The sequence below is a fragment of the Larimichthys crocea genome, chromosome XII (assembly GCF_000972845.2).
Source record: "Larimichthys crocea isolate SSNF chromosome XII, L_crocea_2.0, whole genome shotgun sequence".
NCBI classification, from domain to species: Eukaryota; Metazoa; Chordata; class Actinopteri; family Sciaenidae; genus Larimichthys; species Larimichthys crocea.
In genome coordinates, this window is record NC_040022.1 from 17,603,339 (window position 1) to 17,621,193 (window position 17,855).

The 17,855-nt window shown below is 39.8% G+C and overlaps 2 protein-coding genes across 3 annotated transcripts in view; both read left to right on the top strand.

The window, feature by feature from the left end:
• Positions 1-1,890: 1,890 nt before the first annotated feature.
• kdm4ab (lysine (K)-specific demethylase 4A, genome duplicate b) lies at positions 1,891-17,809 on the top strand. Of its 2 annotated transcripts, XM_027285048.1 has the most exons (23): positions 1,891-2,093; positions 3,635-3,796; positions 4,008-4,183; positions 4,276-4,390; positions 4,522-4,715; positions 4,983-5,032; positions 5,122-5,225; positions 5,329-5,466; positions 5,652-5,878; positions 7,038-7,204; positions 7,329-8,008; positions 8,529-8,636; positions 8,809-8,926; positions 9,010-9,185; positions 9,438-9,651; positions 10,289-10,368; positions 12,661-12,716; positions 14,038-14,146; positions 15,090-15,281; positions 16,487-16,657; positions 16,767-16,886; positions 17,149-17,241; positions 17,339-17,809. In XM_027285048.1, exons 2-23 carry the CDS (start codon positions 3,656-3,658, stop codon positions 17,474-17,476), a joined length of 3,567 nt encoding a protein of 1,188 aa, XP_027140849.1. In that variant the 5' UTR covers positions 1,891-2,093; positions 3,635-3,655; the 3' UTR covers positions 17,477-17,809. The 2 variants fall into 2 exon arrangements, with proteins under 2 accessions (XP_027140849.1, XP_027140850.1); XM_027285049.1 differs by lacking the exon at positions 8,529-8,636 and having other exon boundaries at positions 1,892-2,093.
• st3gal3b (ST3 beta-galactoside alpha-2,3-sialyltransferase 3b) overlaps positions 17,679-17,855 on the top strand; it is a 55,373-nt gene continuing 55,196 nt past the window's right edge. Inside the window, exon 1 of the mRNA XM_019259047.2 lies at positions 17,679-17,806. The gene's annotated coding sequence lies outside the window, so the exon portion shown is untranslated. The remainder of the gene's footprint in view (positions 17,807-17,855) is intronic.

Sequence of the window (17,855 nt, forward strand, 5' to 3'; positions counted from 1 at the left end):
AGCTAAACATGATGTTCGAAGAAAGACATTCATTCATGGGTGCTGCTTTGTCTCATAGTGGGACTGTAAGGTGTGAGTAAAAGCACAGTCTAATATGTTCATATGACAGTGCTCATCTGCTGACTGGATAGTTCTGTTCTGTTTAGGACGACTAGCAGAAGGTGTAAAGTGGTGGAGGTGGAGCTTCAAATCAAACATGAGTCAGCCAAAGGAGAAAATCCCCCAAAAGAGGGACATTTGTACTGGCCATGCTGGTCTGTTATATATGCATTTTGACAGAATGCGGTTGCAACATGACTGGTCTTATGCAACTGTGCAAGAACTAGTGTGGACATGAACTGACCTGGCACTGACACCTCAAAAACATTATATATTCTCTATGGATTTTCCAAAAACCAACCAAGTGCTGCTGATGCAATGTACTGTATGTCTCCTTTGGTGTAAAAGGTCAGTAAAACTGTATGGACTACAGGGTGCACATGTACTTCCTCTTATGCTAAGTGTGCATACTGTATACAAATTGTCAGTGCTCATATGTGCTATATCTTTTTGTGGTTAACAAAATGTGTTAATGTTATTGTTGCATTTATTCATGGAAATCATACTATATGCACTGCCTGAATGTAGATGCATATAACATTATATAATCTATCAAAACAGTTGGATTCAATGTATGAACGTGCCTTTCCTGGCATGAAATAAAGAAGATGTTCACAGTCTACAGGTTTTTTTTGCTTTTGTATGTTTGTTTGCAGTCTGTTGTTTTTCAGCGAGTAACAGCATTGCAGTTATTTAAGTATAGATTAGAAAATTGAAGCTGATAATACGGCTTATTTACACAAAAAGGTCGATATGTAAGATTATTTATTCATTGTGATAACTACACAAGGACTGAAGCTGTAGGAACAAGTGCTATGACGTGATGCAGGACACAGCCACATAAGTATAATGAGGTTATCTTTCCTAATTATTTATAATAAATGCGATTTATTTGCCTATAATCATAGCAGGCTACCAAATTTAATCAATTCCACATAGTTGTTGTTTGTGCTGCTTTCCAGTATTTATTATTTAAAACATTTCTATCTTTCTAAAATTATTATTTCATCTCCAGTAGCTTCAATTTTGTTACAGAAACATGACTAACATTAATGTTCAGAACAAGCCAAATATATTCAATGGGGTTAGATACAGTATACATAGACAAACTGAAAACAGATATAGGATGCAAGTATCATAGTTTATTTTGGGAAGAACTGGGAAAGGGGTATTTATGAAAATAAGAGATTAAAAAGGTAGATAAGAAAAAAGAAAAGAACAAGACAGCACACATTTCAAAACATCTAAAACAGGTTTGTTGCTGAGTTAACCAGATTTCATAGGTCTCTTAAAAGTGATGAATTTTGCAGCAAATTTTAAGTGATCAGGTAGCAAGTTACATTACATTTAGTCATTAAGCTGATGCTTTTATTCAAAACAACTTACAAAAAAGGGAAACAATAAAAGTAAAGTGTGACTAAGGTATGTTAGTGCAGCATTAAGTACTGTGACAGTACTAGAGGGGGGTTGATTTAGTTCAATGACTTCACCCTTTTCACTGTTTAACAGAGGGGAACTTGGTGCTGCTCTGGTTGATCTACTACAAGTCTGTAATCTCAAAAGCAAGTTTGTTTAAACATTTAAGCACAAGCTTCACACAAAGCAAAACATAAACTCTTCCGTGTAATATTAGAAAACAGCTTTCTACAAATATAATTTAAATCTAATGTACGGTAACATAAACTAATATATCGGCTCAAACCGTTAATTTTATTAGTAATAATACGAGATTCAAACTCGTGTTTTCGTCCGTCATATGACGAGCCATCAGAGCTGCCCTCTCATTGGCTGAGCGTGTCCCATGCGTGTTGTGGTAAACAAAATCGGAGGTGCGTGTGCATGCGTAGAAGAGCTAATGGAGGATACTGATCTACTCACAGGGGGCTTAGTTAGCAGGCTGTCTTCTTTCTCTTCTGTTCACAACTGCTGTATCTATTGATTACGAGGTATTTACAACGCAAAGGAACGACGTCTAAATCGACCAAGAGGAGGCGGTGAGTGTCTGCATGTCGAGTTATCTCTGAACGTTAGCTTCTTAACTCACGATGCTAACCTGAAGCTAAAGCAGCCGGAACTGCTGCACAGCTAATGTAGAGGCTAGGTGTCGGGTGTCGTCTATTTCCTGGATTTAGGAAATGATAGTTTCACTTTTAGTGTTTGTCTGTAAAACTTAACTCAAACAATTACTAAACGAGGCTTTTAGGAATCAACGAGCTCTGATTTAATCATTTCCCAAGGCTCGTGTGAACGTTAAACGCTGACCGTTATTGACGTTAATGAACCGGACAGGATGCGACCAGGCTCAGGTAGTCACTGTGCTGCAGGAAGTAGTCCCATCCCAGCGCGGAGTTAACGCGGAGCAGCTAGCTGTCCTGAGAGGATTACTTTCTCCTTTTGTAGCCTGGAAACAAGATGACAAGTCCACTGTCATTGATATGAAGTCATTCGCACTGTCCTGTACGTGACCGGAGTTAAATGGGACTCGAGTACCAGTGAAACTATCCGTGTAATCAGACAAGCTAATGCTACGCTATGTGTCAATGCATGTTTTGATGTGTGATTTAGTTAGCTCGTGTTTCCTCAGCAGGTTAGCAGGTGAGCTAATGTTAGCTGGCTGGGCTTCGGCACTTGTGGGGCCGAATTAAAGAGACACGGGCTGAACCAATCAGAGGCGGCCGCAGCTTCTCCAGCCATGTCCGGGCTAGCCACCCAAAATGAGCCGTATATAAATACAAACACGAACCGTACGACGGTGTCATGTAACGAGACAGGCTTCAGTAACGTCACACTGTCTCCATTCATAAAGGTACAACGTTAGAGAAACTGAACAGACACATTGAACATCTCATTCACTGATTTCTGGACATTTTGTCATGACTTACATAAATCTTCTACAGCCTAATTTAATTTAATTAATTGTAACTGTTTTTATCGCATCTATCTATCTATCTATCTATCTATCTATCTATCTATCTATCTATCTATCTATCTATCTGTGTGTGTGTGTGTATGTATGTATGTATGGGTGTGTGTGTATATATATGTATGTATATGTGTGTTATATATATATATATAATTTTATATATATCTATATATATATATATATAAAGCTTTTCATTTTTTCAAAATTTCAATTTTTTTATTTTTTATATAGTTTTCTAGCACAGGTTTGAACTTCTTTGCACAGGTTAATTTATATTAGTGTTATAGGTTTATTTTAATGTATAATTACTGTGTCAATTTTAATCTCATAATGTTTGCATGGTGCCATTGGATGGCTTAAATTTCCCTCAGGATCAATGAAGTATCTATCTATCTAAGTCTAACTAGAGAGTTATTGTTGGAAGAGTCATGTTATTGTTACCTGTTACAGTTTTTTGGTTTTTACAATGCATAAAAAATAAATTAAGCTGGATCTAATCAAGATGTCTATCTGTGTGTAAAAATGAATAATAAAAAGCAGATATAAAGATAAAATATGCTGAATCAAAATTCTGAATCATAAAATCACCACTTTCCCATTCACTGTCTACAGGAGGTGCCATTGAGTTTTGGGATGGCGTCAGACACGGCTTCCCAAAACCATGGTTCCAAGGGGATCATGACCTTTTACCCCACTATGGAGGAGTTCAAGAACTTCAGCCGCTACATGGCATATGTGGAGTCCCAGGGAGCTCACAAAGCAGGCCTGGCTAAAGTAAGTAACAATACCCCATATTTAGAAACACTGTAATGTGAATTGGATCATATTTATTAGCAGAAATCATTTAGGCAAACATAACTCCATCTATTCTTTCATGCTTTCTGTGTGTCAGGAAAGGAAATAAATGTATATCTCCAGAGCTTTCCTGACGATTATTAACAGTGTTAAGAAAACTAAATAACTCACTGTCCATTTGTCTTCCTAGATTGTCCCACCAAAGGAATGGAAGCCTAGAGGCAATTATGACGATATAGACGATTTGGTGATACCTGCACCCATTCAGCAGGTGGTGACAGGCCAGTCGGGCCTTTTCACACAGTACAACATTCAGAAGAAGGCCATGACTGTCAGAGAGTTCCGCAAGATCGCCAACAGTGACAAGTAAAGCACACAAAGCCTCTGGTTTTTTAGTAAGTCATACTTGTGTTCAGTCATGGTGCTGGTACTAGTAAACATTTATTGTCTTTTTATAGGTTCTGTAGTCCACATTATGACGACTTTGAGGAGCTGGAAAGGAAGTATTGGAAGAATGTGACATTTAACCCTCCCATATATGGAGCAGACGTTAATGGCACTCTATATGACCCTGTGAGTTGGAAAATCTTGTATGTGGTTGCTGTTGTGAATATTCAGTGTTGATTGGTTTTCTGATCATAGTGGTGTTTCTCACCCACTGAAGTTTCATCTGTTGATCTTGTGTTATCTGCTGTACTCTGTAGGAGGTCAAAGAGTGGAACATCTGCCATCTAGACACCATTTTGGATACTGTCGAACGTGAAAGCGGCATCACTATCGAGGGTGTTAATACACCCTACTTGTATTTTGGAATGTGGAAGACCACCTTTGCGTGGCACACTGAGGACATGGATCTCTACAGCATCAACTACCTGCACTTTGGAGAGCCTAAATCATGGTAAAGAAACAAATTATTCTTTTCTTGCTCGGGTGCAGAAAATAAAGATTTTAATTGAGGTCAGATACAGTTTAATTGGGTAACTTAATTTGCATTAGTCAGGGCACTTCAACACAGAAGAGGGAGGGCTTCTATTTCATATTAGTGACAGTATGGCATTGATGTAGCAGGGGATCATATCCCAGAATGCTTAGTTTAATAAAAGTTGCATAGTGAGTTGAAATATCAGTTGACTGTAACTAAAAAGACTATTTTAAATATGCGCAGGTACTGTGTTCCTCCAGAGCATGGCAAAAGATTGGAGCGTTTGGCCAAAGGTAAGAGACCAGTGTAATATTTGCTGTACTGTATATAAGACTCTTAACTATCACAGCCCCTATCATCTGTCTGTTTTCTCTTCTTCTAGGGTTTTTTCCTGGTAGTTCCCAGAATTGTGAGGCCTTTTTGAGGCACAAGATGACTCTCATCTCTCCCTCTATACTGAAGAAGTATGGTATTCCATTTGATAAGGTGAGCGTACAGCATTTGTTTATTTATATTTCAGATTTCATACCCACTACACAAGCCAAATGTCTATACTGCAGGACTAATTATTTTATTTCCACTCCCTAAGATTACTCAGGAGGCTGGTCAGTTCATGGTAACCTTCCCCTATGCCTACCATGCTGGTTTCAATCACGGTTTCAACTGTGCAGAATCCACCAACTTTGCCACAGAGAGATGGATTGAGTATGGCAAGCAAGCAGTTTTGGTGAGGACCGCCAAATAACAGCATAGAAAAATATTAATTAACCTAATTAGCATTTTGTCTTGCTAGTAAGAATCTGAACATACATTCATATAATCAACTACATGTGTATCGATGAACATGCAACAATATTACCGGTGACATTTGTTATTTTAATCGCAGTCGATTTGTGCTTTTCTTTCCTTTAGTGCTCATGCCGTAAAGACATGGTAAAGATCTCCATGGATGTATTTGTGAAGAAATACCAGCCAGATCGCTTTGATGCGTGGCTGGCAGGGCGAGATGTGATACCTATTGATCACTCACGACCCACCCCAGAAGCTAAGGAGTTCCTGGGGGATTCCTTTAACGACATCACCAGCACCAGCAACAGTAACTTCACGGAGAGCTGTGGGGAGGATGGAGAGCGCAAGAGGTGGGAAGATCCAAAGATCACTTTGTGTTTAAGTTGTTATACCGTGGAATTCAGCACACGCATGGGTGACTCCTGGTTACTTTACGCATCAGTGGTGCAGTTTGACAGTGCAGGCTGGCTTAATCAACCCTCTTTGGTTAAAAAGATTTCATACAGGACCAGTGATAGATTTTAATCTATTATTAGTTTTCATAATCAAACCTTAAAGTCAACAGCATGGGCTCAAGTTAAGGTAGACATTTTACAGCAGACACTTCTGTAAGTAGCTGGCTGTAATTACTGCAATACAGCATAGGGTTAGTATCTATCAGCTGTTTTAATTTTCCAACAAAAAAAATATTATTTGTATTTGAAAATATTAGATATTTAATTTTATGTTTAATATAAATCTAATATTTGATTTAAAAAATCTGTAGTACAGGCGACCTAGCAAAGTACATGAAAGCTGGTCACTCCATAAACTATTAAAGGAGTCATAAACTCAGTTAACTCTAGATTATACAATATATAATTTCTAAGTGCTCAGTACTATTAGATGAAGGACCTGATTACAGCAGAGCAAATCATTACTAATTACACTCAAGAAAACAATAATGACAAGCTTAATAATTATTGAGAATTACAAGGAATGTACTTTTCCAAGGGTGCCCTGCACTACACTCATACAGACGTCTAATAAGACTGCACCTGAAAGTTGCCCTTTCAACGGGAATGTTTTTATTTTTGTCTGAAGTTTTCTATGAATATTTTTGTTATCTGAGGTATTTCTAAAGGTTTCAACAAAGAAAGCACCAAAGAAAAATCATAGAACCAGTGCACCAGCATCACTGTCCAAGTCCAGATACGTTGCTGTTTGTGTGATTTGTCATGTAGTCGGAAACAAAGAATAAACCACCTAGCATGGACCATTTAATATCTACAGTTGCAAAACACATAATGTTGACATGGTAGTTGGGGAAAGAGGACTGAATCTGTCCTTGACACATCCTCGATGTCCATGGTCCTTTCATAGTTAATACATCCAGAGTCATGTCCTATAAAATGCTGTGTTCCTTTTTTTTTAAATTTAGTAAAGATGTTTTGTCATTGTATTGTGAAATTTCCTTACATGAAAACCAAAGACTGTCCTCAACCGTCTCTCTGTTTGATTAACACTCAGCGCTACACAGAGGATAGAGACCAAGAGACACCGAGTGTGCCTGGAGGTGCCCAAGGAGGTTGTTCCCAAGGATGAAGATGAGGAAGACGTGGAGCAGTATGGGAAGCGTCCCAGACTGAGCCTTATGCCTCCGCGTACAATGTCACAAGATGGCAAAAGAAATAAAGGTATTATCACCTGTGCATCATCTTTCTAGTTTTCTGCAGTGCATCTCTAATATCAGTTGTTTTGTGATAGTGTCTCATTGTTCTGCTTCACTTTCTAAACAGAGACCTCTGATTTAATTTACAGGCCCACCAAAGTTGGTTGTGACTCCAACCAAGCTCACTTTGTTGGATCCATTTCACAGGGGCCTGACCCAAAGTAACAGTGATGTCGCACGTCCCCCTCATTACACCAAGACCCGTGCCCCTGCGATCTCGTCTCAGTCCCAGCACAGAAACGGACACCTGTCAGTTTCAGCACCACCTACGTGGACTGAAGCCACCGCTCAGCCCGCCCGCAAAATGGGGGTAGCCAGCCTTCTCTTCCACAGAACTCTGAGTCCAAAAGACACTCTTCAGGTGCACAGCTACACCCTAGAAAAGCAGCAGCAGCCGCACACGCAGCTGCAGGTGCATAGCTATGCCAGAGAGCACCAACCCCGTCATCTCCAGCACAAAATCTGTACACCGTCACACACACAGGTTCACACCTCGTCGCCTCAGGCACCAAGCTGTGAAAGAACGAAGCCACAGCCAGAAATCAAGATTGTTCTTACCAAAGTAGCACAGAATGAATCAAAAGCACAGAGTCTGGTGGAGCAGGACCAAAAGGAGGAGAAACCTAAAGTGTCTGTACCTGTTGAGACCCAGGTGGAAGTGGAGAAGCCTGAAGTTGAACCCATAAGCAAGTCTGCTTCATCTGAGACTCAGACACACCCTGCAACCCAGAAAATGGAGATGGAGGCCCCAAAGAACAACAAGCGAAAGGTCTGATTATTTTTCCGTTTTGACTTATTTCTTTAATTGTCGTATATTTTAAATAGAAAACGCACTGACAAAACACTCACGCCAAAGATGCAGCAGATGAAATGTCATGTTAACTGTCATTTTTGGCTCTTTGTACGCTCTCTGTGACACATGCATGTTCGAGTACAGTGCTCTTTGCTGCCTGCATTGTCTTCTCTGTCAACTGAACACCAAATTATCCAAAAACTTGTTGTCAGTCCCGAACAAATATAAACTTAAGTTTATATTGAGGGCTCATAGATACATGTGTCTTTGTTTCCTAATACAATTATGCATGTAAGATTTTTTTTTGGTGGCTCTGTACTGGTGCACTTTCCTTGCATGATGTTTGTGTACTAATCCCTCTGAGTTCAGCATTATTACTAATTCTGCTAACAAAACAATCCTTGGAGATCTCTGTAGTGGCAGAATACACGTTATCAGGCATTATTCCAAAGTCTGCCATGAGTGTTCAGTGTTATTCATGCTGTCCAAACCACAGAGTATCCAATGCCCCCTTGCGGATAGTGGCATTGTCATCCTGAAAGACACCAATGCTGTCAGGAAACCAGTGTCTGATGAGATGAAGGTGATCGCTCAGATTCATCATGTAAGTAGTTACGAGCTGTGACCAAGTCCTCAAAGGGATCAGTGGACCCAGTGTTCATCTGGAAATATGTGCATACCAGTACAGAGCTCCCAACATGTTTCATATATAGATAGATAGATATAGGTCTGTCCATAGATAGAAGTTTTATCTTGCTATACACGTCTTCCTCCAGCTGGTGTCAGAAGAACAGTCATACTGCAAGTCAGTTGTGAAGAAGCAACAGCAGCAGGCACAGCTCCGCCAGCTTCCCCGTCATCACCCTCTAATCAGAGAGCTGCACAGCGACGATGGTACGCAGTTGATGTAGAAGTACGTTCTGTGTTAACGGTTTATCAAACACTAAATTCATAAATGTCCCCCATCCTGTCTGTAGACATGTATGTAGATGTGGAGGACGAGCAAGAGGAGAAAGAGGAGTGGGCGAAGCCGCTAACCCACCTGTGGCAGTGTCGGCCATATAGCCCTGAGGCAGAGAGAGAGTACAACAAGATCATGGGCCAGCGGGCCCCCTACTGCTCCATCTGCTTGCTCTTCCACACCTATCATCAGGTGACAACTACAAGCACTTTATGTTAAAGTTCTGTTATTTAATGTTCTTATTATATTGTTATTATAGTTTGCATCTACAGCGAGCGAACAGTCAGTCATCAGTATATGAATAAAAAAACAAACATTTCCCACAGTAATGTTTGAATTGTGTTAGTTGTGCATTAATTAAATAACATTGGATCCATCAGATATTCATATCAAAAATGTGTGAAATAATGTTCTAACAAGTTCCTGGACTCTTTTCCCCTCAAGTCCGAGTCTAATAGCGGGAGTTCCTGCGTGATGTTGGTGAACCGTCCAGGGGGCCGCCAGTGGTCCAAGCCACTCATCCCTGAAATGTGCTTCGACACTCAAACCAGCAAGATGAATGACAGCGGGGAGGGACAGCTGTCTAACCCTCATGTAGCAGAGGACGGGACCAGCCGGCTGGTCAGCTGTGCTCAGTGCTGCGTCCGCGTACATACCAGTAAGTGATGAACACGTCTCTGTTGAACTGAGCATAGGTAGGAACACAACTACTGTTCCACACAGTTATATCTAAAACAGTCATTGCTAAAGGACATAAATGTATTATAATGAAAAGGCATATAATATGCAGCATTCACACTGTGCGTTTCTGTCTTGTCTTTTTAGTTTTAATCAATTCTCTTTCACACACACACATTTTGTAGCTGTTGGGTCATAATAAAAATACATTTCTATGATCTAAGCCAGGGGTGTCATACTGGTCCACAAAGGGGCCGTGTGGCTGCAGGTTTTCCTTCCAACCAAACAGCAGCACACCAGACTTGAGTCATTTAATCAACTGATCTCAGTCTTCAGAGAGTTGATTGGTCAAACTGTGTGCTCTTGGTTGGTTGGAACTAAAACCTGCAGCCACACGGCCCCTTTGTGGACCAGTTTGACACCCCTGATCTAAGCCTTCATGTTCTCAGAAAAGCCCTTTGTGGACCAGTTTGACACCCCTGATCTAAGCCTTCGTGTTCTCAGAAAAGCATGGGAAATAAAAAAAAAATATTTCCTGTGAAATAACCAACCAAGTGTCATCATTAACTGCGTTTTTCAGTGAGAAGTCAATGTGTGACATGTTCTTTCCTGTTCAGGTTGCTACGGTGTGTCTGGTGATGAAGCAGACTTAGACGACTGGCTGTGCGCCCGCTGCGAGGCTAATGCCATCACAGAGGTTAGTTATATATTAGTCATTATTTCAGTACAAATAACTGAACTTGTTCATCATATTCAGAACAGACAACACCATTTAGCACAGAAAAAACAAAACAAACCAAGAAGGGTTTAACAGTTTTTCTAGGAACAGCTTAGAGAAAGCTACATGCTGTATAAGTCACAGCTCACGTCCTCACATAACAGACTAGTGCTAGATGTTGACAGACACTGTCACCAGTATCTGATAACATACCATAATCTCTGTGCATGCAGGGAAATTAATTAGTTTTCTTTAAAATTGAAATGATTTGCAGCTGCTGCAGCTCAAACCACAGTGGCACCATTGTTGAAATCATGGTGACATCTTGGTTTCACTGCAGCTCTATCAAATACATCAAACAAACATGTACATTATGTGCAACATGTGATCATGAGGCTGATTCAAGCTCTACTGCCTAAAATAAATATAAACTACGATGTACCACACCAGAACAAAAAATTGGCTTGCACTGAACTAAGTTTAATACAGCTGATAACCAGCAGCCCAGCTTTTGTCACGCTTGAGTAAACTTGACTGCCGTATTTGTTCTGAGACAGTGAGAGTTTCCTGTTATTGTCTTGGTCTTGTTTTTCTGAACCTCGGCTGTAAAATGTATCTGTCAATTTCCTTCCTCTCTTTGCCCAGAACAAACAAATTATTGTGAGCATTGTTTACCTTCTAATATATTCTGACATAGGACTTCATATATTAAATGACAGGTAATTCAATTACAATAGTAATAAACAACAAAAAATTAAAGTAAGAATTAAATACTTGGAGTTTAAAACAAAAATAAAGTATATAAAATAAATAAATTCAAGGCAAAATAAATGTAAGTAAGATAAATGAATAAATAAAATACAAATAAAAACAACAGGCAGAGGAGCAGATATCTATACATGGTTGCTAAGTAATATTACACAGAGGAATTCAATGGGCATCTCTTCCCAAACGTACTCTGTCATATCATCCCATCCATTCAACACCCAGGTACCGTGAAACAAAAGTCCATCTTTGCACAAGAATGTCCATAGTGAATTGTAGACTTACAGTCATTTGCTCCATCCTGTAAAAAATTTTCAGTCTTTGACTCATTGGTCTGTGTTTGGTGGTTTTACATCCCTCCAATTCATCGTAATCATTTTCTTTACTATAAAAGAATCCTCAGTATATATCGCTGATCTGTATTATATAGGTCTTTGGGTATGGCACCCAACAAAAACAAAATCAAAATAAAAAAATCAATTTCTTTTAAACATTGTCCCAAAATCCTTGATTTTTTTTTTTTTTTGACAGTCCCAAAAAAATGTATGTGGTGTCTCCATTGTTTCCACATTTTCACCAACATAATGCCACATTGGGGCTTTTCACATATGAAGAGATTATAAAGGGAGTTTTAAAATATCTGATCTTTACTTTCCACTCTTTCCACAATTGGCTCTTCAATTATAATATTTAATTATAATTTCCTTTTTTTCCCTTAAAGTTGTCCAAGTTATGTGTCGTGTCAGTTGCCAGGCACAAACACATTTTGACCACCAGTGGGCACTGTTTCCCTTTTAATAGGTCATTGTGACACCTCTGGACTTTGGCCTCACACTGTTTTAACAATTTCAGAATCTCACTTTTCCCTTCTTTAAGCATAACATAATGTTAAGAAATACATCGGTACTCAGCATGTCCCAGTCAAGTTGTTTTTCCCCTTGATTCTCATCAGTTATTTGATATCTTGTTGAGTCTTTTATAAGGGTTTCTTGTGATATTTTTCTTTGTGTTATGTGAAATATTTGGAGAAAAATGTAATGTGTGTCAGACTGGATCTGTTGTGATAAGATGGTTTGAACACGGTTTACTAAGCCCATGAACAACATCTAGAAGTTTAAATGTGAAGTGTAAATCAACAGCAGAAATTTAGAGGTAAAGTGGACCTTTTAAAAAGTCTCTCTGATGTTGAGGCAAAGCGGCTGTCTTTTAAGCACCTATTGGCTGCTGTGTATCTATTAGTGCCACTCTTCGGTTCACTTCCTCACAGTGCTGTATCGGAAGAACAAGTTTTTAAGAAAGTGCAGTGAAGCGTTTGACAGCAGTCATACCAGGTGTGCAGTGGGTAGCTGATACCTATCCATCTGATCCAGTAGAAGATACTAGATTATCCCCAGTATTAATAATATACAGCAGAACATCATATATGAAAATTAAGATGGAATAAAGATAGTAGTAGTAAAGTAGTATTTTGAAAAATAAAATGTTGTTGTGTGTTTCTACTTCCAGGATTGCTGTCTGTGTTCCTTGAGAGGTGGAGCTCTGCAGAGAGCCAACAATGACAAGTAAGTGAAACCAGCAGACAGTGGTGCCGCTGCCACCTGAGCTGGTCCCTGATTCAGAACAGTAAAAAATAAAATTGCAATTTAGGAAAACTCATTTAAATGCGCAGTGAAACTTTATCCTGTCATATTGAAGAGTGTGCTTTAGGGGAAAAAGTGAGTTTGAATTTACTGTCAGAAAAGTTGTTATTGGTGTTGTCTGCTGCTGAGCACACATTGTGTGCAGCATGATGATACCACTGAAAATGTGGCTGTGAAGTGTGAATGAAGTGTCACATTGGCACTTCTCATCATGGCCACAGTTGCAAAAGTAAAAAGAGTAGTGTGAAAGTAAAGACAAGGGGAAAAAATAAGTCTCAGGAAGCATCTATGATGGTTAAAATACAGCCTGGGTACGGTGAGTCTGAGTGGCTGGTACACAGCAGATTGTTCTGCTCACTGCTCACTCACTCTCCTTTGATCGCATTTAGTCTGTTTCTTCAGTCTCAGTTCCTGCTGAAATCCATGTGACCGTTCCAGCCATTCAAGTAAATGTGTGTAAGGTTGCTCTCCACCCTCAGTCTGTGGTTTCACTTTATCTCTCAGTGTAGAATGCAGTTAGAAAATGTCAGTTGACATAACAGGAAATGCCTGAAGACAGAAGCAACTTTTTTTTTTTTTAAAAATCAGACATCGTTTTTGAATGAGTTTCGAAAGAGGTGGACCACTTGTTAGTGACTTATCGTTATTGTTGGGAATAATGCAGCATATTTGCCAATATCGTTTCCATCTTCTATTAAAAGCTTACTGCAGGCTGTACTATAGTAAACTATATATTTTATATTTTAATGAACACTTCAGTCATATAATATTACATCTGACACCACTTACAGTTACAACATGAATATTTTCTGCTGGTTATTTTAAACCACACTTCTAAACAACAGTGTTTGTTTTTAGCTCTCTAGTCAACAACAAGTTATTAAAAACATCTCTAAGTTCTCATGGTCTTCCTCAGCACATGAAGTTTTCTCATACCAACAACAACATGCATTTATTTATATCGGAATATTTTTATCACATTTTTAATAATTATTTAACTGAACACAATCTTATTTTAAAGGAATCTTCACTCTGCTGTGATTTGATGAATATTTGATGATAATCATTATCATTATCAATGAATACACATAGCACAATACATTAGCCAACATAGATGGGACCACACGTAATGTTTAATTAGTGTTGCCACATTGCTGAATGTGCTCTAACATTTCCTGAAATCTTGTACCCTGGACATCAGACTGTTTGTCCTGAGTCTGCTTCATGTTTGCCTTTCACACAGGTGGGTTCATGTACTCTGTGCCATCACTGTGCTGGAAGCTCGCTTTGTCAACATCAGCGAGCGGGGGCCCGTTGACCTCTCTGCGATCCCGCTGCCGCGCTTCAAACTGGTACGACTCAGAACAGTCACAGCGGTCTGCTGTATGTTTGATGTAGATTGGCAACCTGTTCTGTAGCCTTGTGAAGGTCGATTGCTCTGCCTCTTTGCTGTTTCCCCTCAAGTACTTTAATATAAATAGTCATTGCCTGACAGTAAATGCAAGCAGGCTTTTCTAACTGTTAGTGGTTTGTTTATCACTTATTGTGATGCTCTGTGATCTTCTTATTCATGGCATTATGACTCAGGTTTATTTTTCCACTGCCAAGCTAATTAAACCCGTAAACAGATATATTAAACAGAGCTATACTCTGATGGCATCTGTTTGTGATCTTCGCTGAGGACACACGTTTTTACTGAAGTCAAACCGATGTGGCGCCTGGTGGCTGTCTTGCACAGTTTCATTTCTCCTTCTGGCGCCTGCATGTTTCTTGAATAATAGATCCTGTTTTAACTGCTCAAGAGAGTCGTGACATTCTGACCACATTTCATTCCAAAAGAAATGGTGATAACACAGCATACCAAGGTTTTTATTTGGGAAAATAATCCAACAGGCTGTATATGCTTACCTTCTCTCTTACAAATAAGTCACGTATAAACTTGGTTCACAGTAGTTGGCCTTGTCTCCATTGTTATAGGTCTTGCTCTCAGAGGAGCCTTCTCAGTTGAACTACTTCTAAATAAATACATATGATGTCACAACCGCGTTAAATTATCCAGAGGAAGTTGTGTAATTTCCCTCTAACATATCTGTGTTCCAGTTCGTGTCTGGGTCCGCCTGTCTTTTGCTCCCTTTGATAACTTTTTTTTTCACTCCCTCATCCTCTTCACTTGGCTTGTTTCCTTTCTCCTCCTTTCCTTCCCCTGTACTTCCTTTACTTTAACCTGTCTCTCATCACTTTTCCTCTTGGTCCCTATCCCCCTGCTCCACGCTTGTGTCTTTGTCACTCTGATAGAAGTGCGCGTACTGCAGGAAACGGATGAAGAGGGAGGTGAAGGGTTGCTGTGTCCAGTGCTCCCACGGCCGCTGCTCCACGGCGTTTCACCCCACCTGCGCTCAAGCAGCTGGTGTCCTCATGCACCCAGATGACTGGCCTTTCATAGTCTTCATCACCTGCCACAGGCACAGAGCACCTCTCTTACCTGAGGTAACATACTGGGAACACAGTCGGGACAATAGTAAAGAGTTATGTACAAAAATTAATGGAATTTGTACCAATTTTATCTTGTGAAGTTGTGTTTACTTTGTGTGTGTGTGTGTGTGTGTGTGTGTGTGTTGTGAAAGCATTTGTTGTCAGAAGAAAAAAGTCATGTGATACACACTCACTGGTTGCTTGTGTCTTATCACACAGCTGGCTTGGATTAGACTGTTTACTGAAAGTTTACTCTTTATTTGAACTTTCAACAGTGTTTTTGTCGCTGTGAAGAAAAATAAGAGCACCTCAACTTTGGATGCTCCAATCAGACACCAAATTATATAATATTAATAGTGAGATAGACATTAATCCAGTCTGTTTTATTTAGATATATCTACAACTTTCCAGGGGGCTCAAGTATGTCAGAAGTTTTGTTGGCTATGTTATGTTACCAACATTTACTCCCTCTGCTCAGTTATCATTTTTCCAGCTGTCTCTGTTCAAATTTTTTTAGAACTTGTTGATAATTTTAAGTCGCATTTTTAGTTGATTATATTTTTGTTTCCTAAGATGGATGAATGCACCCATATTGGTGCTAAGATGTCTTCATGTTATTGTAGATTATTGACACAGCGGACCTTTTGTGAAGACTCTGCAATTAGTGTCTCAGCCTCCAGCAATGGTAAAGTCAGCCATGCAGCACAGAAATAGCCGGAAGACTTTTTTTTTCTGTCTTTCTTTTCTTTTCTTTTTTCTTTTTTTTTTTTAAAGCTCTCAAAACATCCTCAGGGACGTGTTTCTCTCACACGTTCACGCTGCTTTGATTCACTAATTGGAGAGACTGACATCTGTTTGGTCGCATCAGGAGATATGCAACGACAAAATGAATGTTCACTGACTGCAAATCAGCTTACTGTAAAGGTTTCTTCTTTTACTGTCATGGCTTTGAGCTATGCAAATACAAGTTTGTGCTTGTTTGAGTAAATCCTCTGCTGTAATACTCCAAATGTATTTTGTAGCATAAAGCAGAGAGTATAATTTCTTTGGTACACATTACTGTTCAAATATTGTTTTAGCCATCACAGTAGTCTAATCCTTTCTGACTTATCTTTATAGACCCGTGCTGTTTATTGTACTACAATCACTTCTCTTTCATGTGGCAGTTAACGCTGTGGAGTGATAAGATTTCAGACTAACGCTCGCTTTCTGTCCCACAGCGCAACAAGGCCTCCATGCGAGAGCTGACACAGGGGCAGAGGGTGATCTGTAAACACAAAAACGGCCGTTACTACCACAGCGAGGTGGTGGAGTTGACCACAGCCACCTTCTACGAGGTTGTGTTTGACGACGGGTCCTACAGCGACAACCTCTTCCCAGAGGACATTGAGGTTAATAGAAATACTTCCAATAGTTATTTCCATTGTCAAATAAAACAATATTAAATAACAGATATGAGTAACATACAAACCCTGAGTTCACTATTTGATCTCTTTTCAGAACCGTGACTGTGTCCGACTCGGTCCGCCCGCTGAAGGCGACGCTGTTCAAGTGCGATGGACTGATGGGTTGATATATGGAGCCAAGTTTGTAGCGTCACACTCCATTCCTATGTACCTGGTAAACCTCTTCTCATCTCTTTGTCTCAAAGACACAGACATCCTAAAGTCTTACCACTGCAAACCACATCCGATGATGTTGGGTTTTGCTTTTTTAACCACAAAATATGGGTGGTCTGGAGCTTGCTCATTAATATGTAATGCCTTGAAGTGCTTTTATGCGGATAGCCTAATCATGGAGCTTCTCCTCTCATTATGGTGGTCTGTCAGAGAGCACATTATACATTAATGTTTTCACTTACTCTGTGTGTGTACAAAATCAGGTGGAGTTTGAGGATGGATCACAAATCTCTGTCAAGCGAGAAGACATCTACACTCTGGACGAGGACCTGCCCAAACGAGTCAAGTCACGAATGGTAACTAAACCTTAACCTTTCATAACTAAAAGTATGTTTGAGCTCTGTATCACCAGCAGGGACTAACTTTTGAATCAATGTTGTGTTTGGTCCTCAGTCGGTGGCGTCAGACATGCGCTTTGAGCTCTTTGCACAGAGCGATGTCAAACAGAACTCCAAAAGGCAAAGGGTCATCAACTCTCGATACAGAGAGGACTACATCGAGCCCGTCATCTACCGAGCCATCATGGAGTGACGTCCATATATTTTCTGTCATGCTTTCCACCTCATCAACCCACCACACAGAGATGCAGCACCAGGTCTTTGTTTTGTGGTCTGCCTTCTCTGTTTCTGGCTACTGCCGATAAGAACGACCAACGCCCTCATCCTCCTCCTTCTTCCACGGCCTGTCAGGCTACATATTTATAAACTACGGCTGGGACTTTAAATAACTTGTGCGTGCATTGAATAATACCCTTACACCCCCGTTTCCCATCACACTTTGTGGATTATTTTTTTCCTCCTCCGTTTCATTTTTCTTTTTTCTCAGGATGAAGCCATCATTGAATTATTAAACATGGAAAAGGTTGGTCTGTCTGACTGAGACAAGATGTTTCTTTATTTTTCTTTTCCAC

What these genes read in the sequence shown, in the direction of transcription:
- kdm4ab (XM_027285048.1), top strand. Translation starts at nt 3,656, where the DNA reads ATGGCGTCAGACACGGCTTCCCAAAACCATGGTTCCAAGGGGATCATG. An exon ending in ACAAAGCAGGCCTGGCTAAA is followed by an intron (nt 3,797 to 4,007) that starts GTAAGTAACAAT and finishes TTGTCTTCCTAG; the next exon opens with ATTGTCCCACCAAAGGAATG. An exon ending in ATGGCACTCTATATGACCCT is followed by an intron (nt 4,391 to 4,521) that starts GTGAGTTGGAAA and finishes TGTACTCTGTAG; the next exon opens with GAGGTCAAAGAGTGGAACAT.